We start from the raw sequence: 1,084 nt of genomic DNA, 5'->3' as shown, positions 1-1,084 counted from the left end.
GGTCCTGCAGGCTGGAGGCATATCTGGGAGCATGGGGGTCATTGGTAGTCAAAAGAAAATCTGGGTTCGTATTCGGGAAGCACGCCACACCTCCGGTGTGATGCACAACACGCCAGAGAACTGTAGTTACTGTAGTGTAGGGGACTGCTCCATACATCATCATTTAAATCATGAGTATGCTTTTCAAAAAAGCGATTGCCACTGATTCTTATACCCTAACAGATAGCCACATGGAAAAATCAGTTGAGAGTTGCATGAGGGGTGTTTAAAGGCCCTGGAAATCACAGCCCCCACCATAGTTGCATTGTCCTTGCTGTGGAAACAGTTACTATATTGACTGAAAGTAAAAATTGTTACTGAAAAATGTCATTATCTACCAATGCTTGATGTGAAACTGGACCACAGATTAAGTTGCATATATTCTTTTCTTCTGGGAAATAAACAACTACTTACTTTTTTTTTTTTTTCCTATTTTAGGGTTACCTTGCATGAAAAGGAGAATTTTATGAATGCTGAAAACCTGGGAATAGTGTTTGGGCCTACTTTAATGAGACCTCCAGAGGACAGTACCCTTGCTACACTGAATGACATGCGGTACCAGAAGTTAATTGTGCAGATTTTAATAGAAAATGAAGATGTTCTCTTTTAGACAAAGAGAGGCATGTCTTCAAAGCCATTTGTTTTTAAAGAATTAGTTTGAAGGAAAAGCAACATTTCTTTAATTTTTTTTAAACATGAAGGAAAAGTTCCTTGACTGCACTTCAATTTCTGCAAAGTTGCAGATGGATGCCAAAATGTTTAGGGAAAGCCTATGTCTCATAGACATATGCCTCTTTGTAGAAGGGAAAAAAAAAAAAGGTCAGAAAAAATCCTCTTACCTTGTATCTTTTGCCTTGCCTCAGATGTATATTTGTTTTGAGAAGTTGCAAACAATTCTATTGTTAACTTATTAAGAAACACAAAACATATTTTAATATGGCTAGAGAAGCAAAAAGGTACTTAATCAGTGTTACTCGTATGCGCCTATACATTTCCCTTTCCATGAGACATAAGTATATATGTCAATTGTGAAACAGAACCTATA

At 37.2% G+C, this 1,084-nt stretch overlaps 1 protein-coding gene across 1 annotated transcript; it reads left to right on the top strand.

The window, feature by feature from the left end:
• Positions 1–477: 477 nt before the first annotated feature.
• Positions 478–649, top strand: LOC104166609 (beta-chimaerin-like; the record flags this gene model as incomplete). The annotated part of the gene is made up of 1 exon (XM_009706604.1): positions 478–649. A coding segment is annotated over one exon (172 nt), but the record flags the coding sequence as incomplete, so codon positions are not given.
• Between the last annotated feature and the right edge of the window lie 435 nt (positions 650–1,084).

This window comes from Cariama cristata, unplaced genomic scaffold, assembly GCF_000690535.1.
Source record: "Cariama cristata isolate BGI_N322 unplaced genomic scaffold, ASM69053v1 scaffold17788, whole genome shotgun sequence".
Lineage (NCBI taxonomy): Eukaryota > Metazoa > Chordata > Aves > Cariamiformes > Cariamidae > Cariama > Cariama cristata.
Note: the sequence above shows the minus strand (reverse complement) of the source record. Positions and strands in the feature narration are given on the sequence as shown.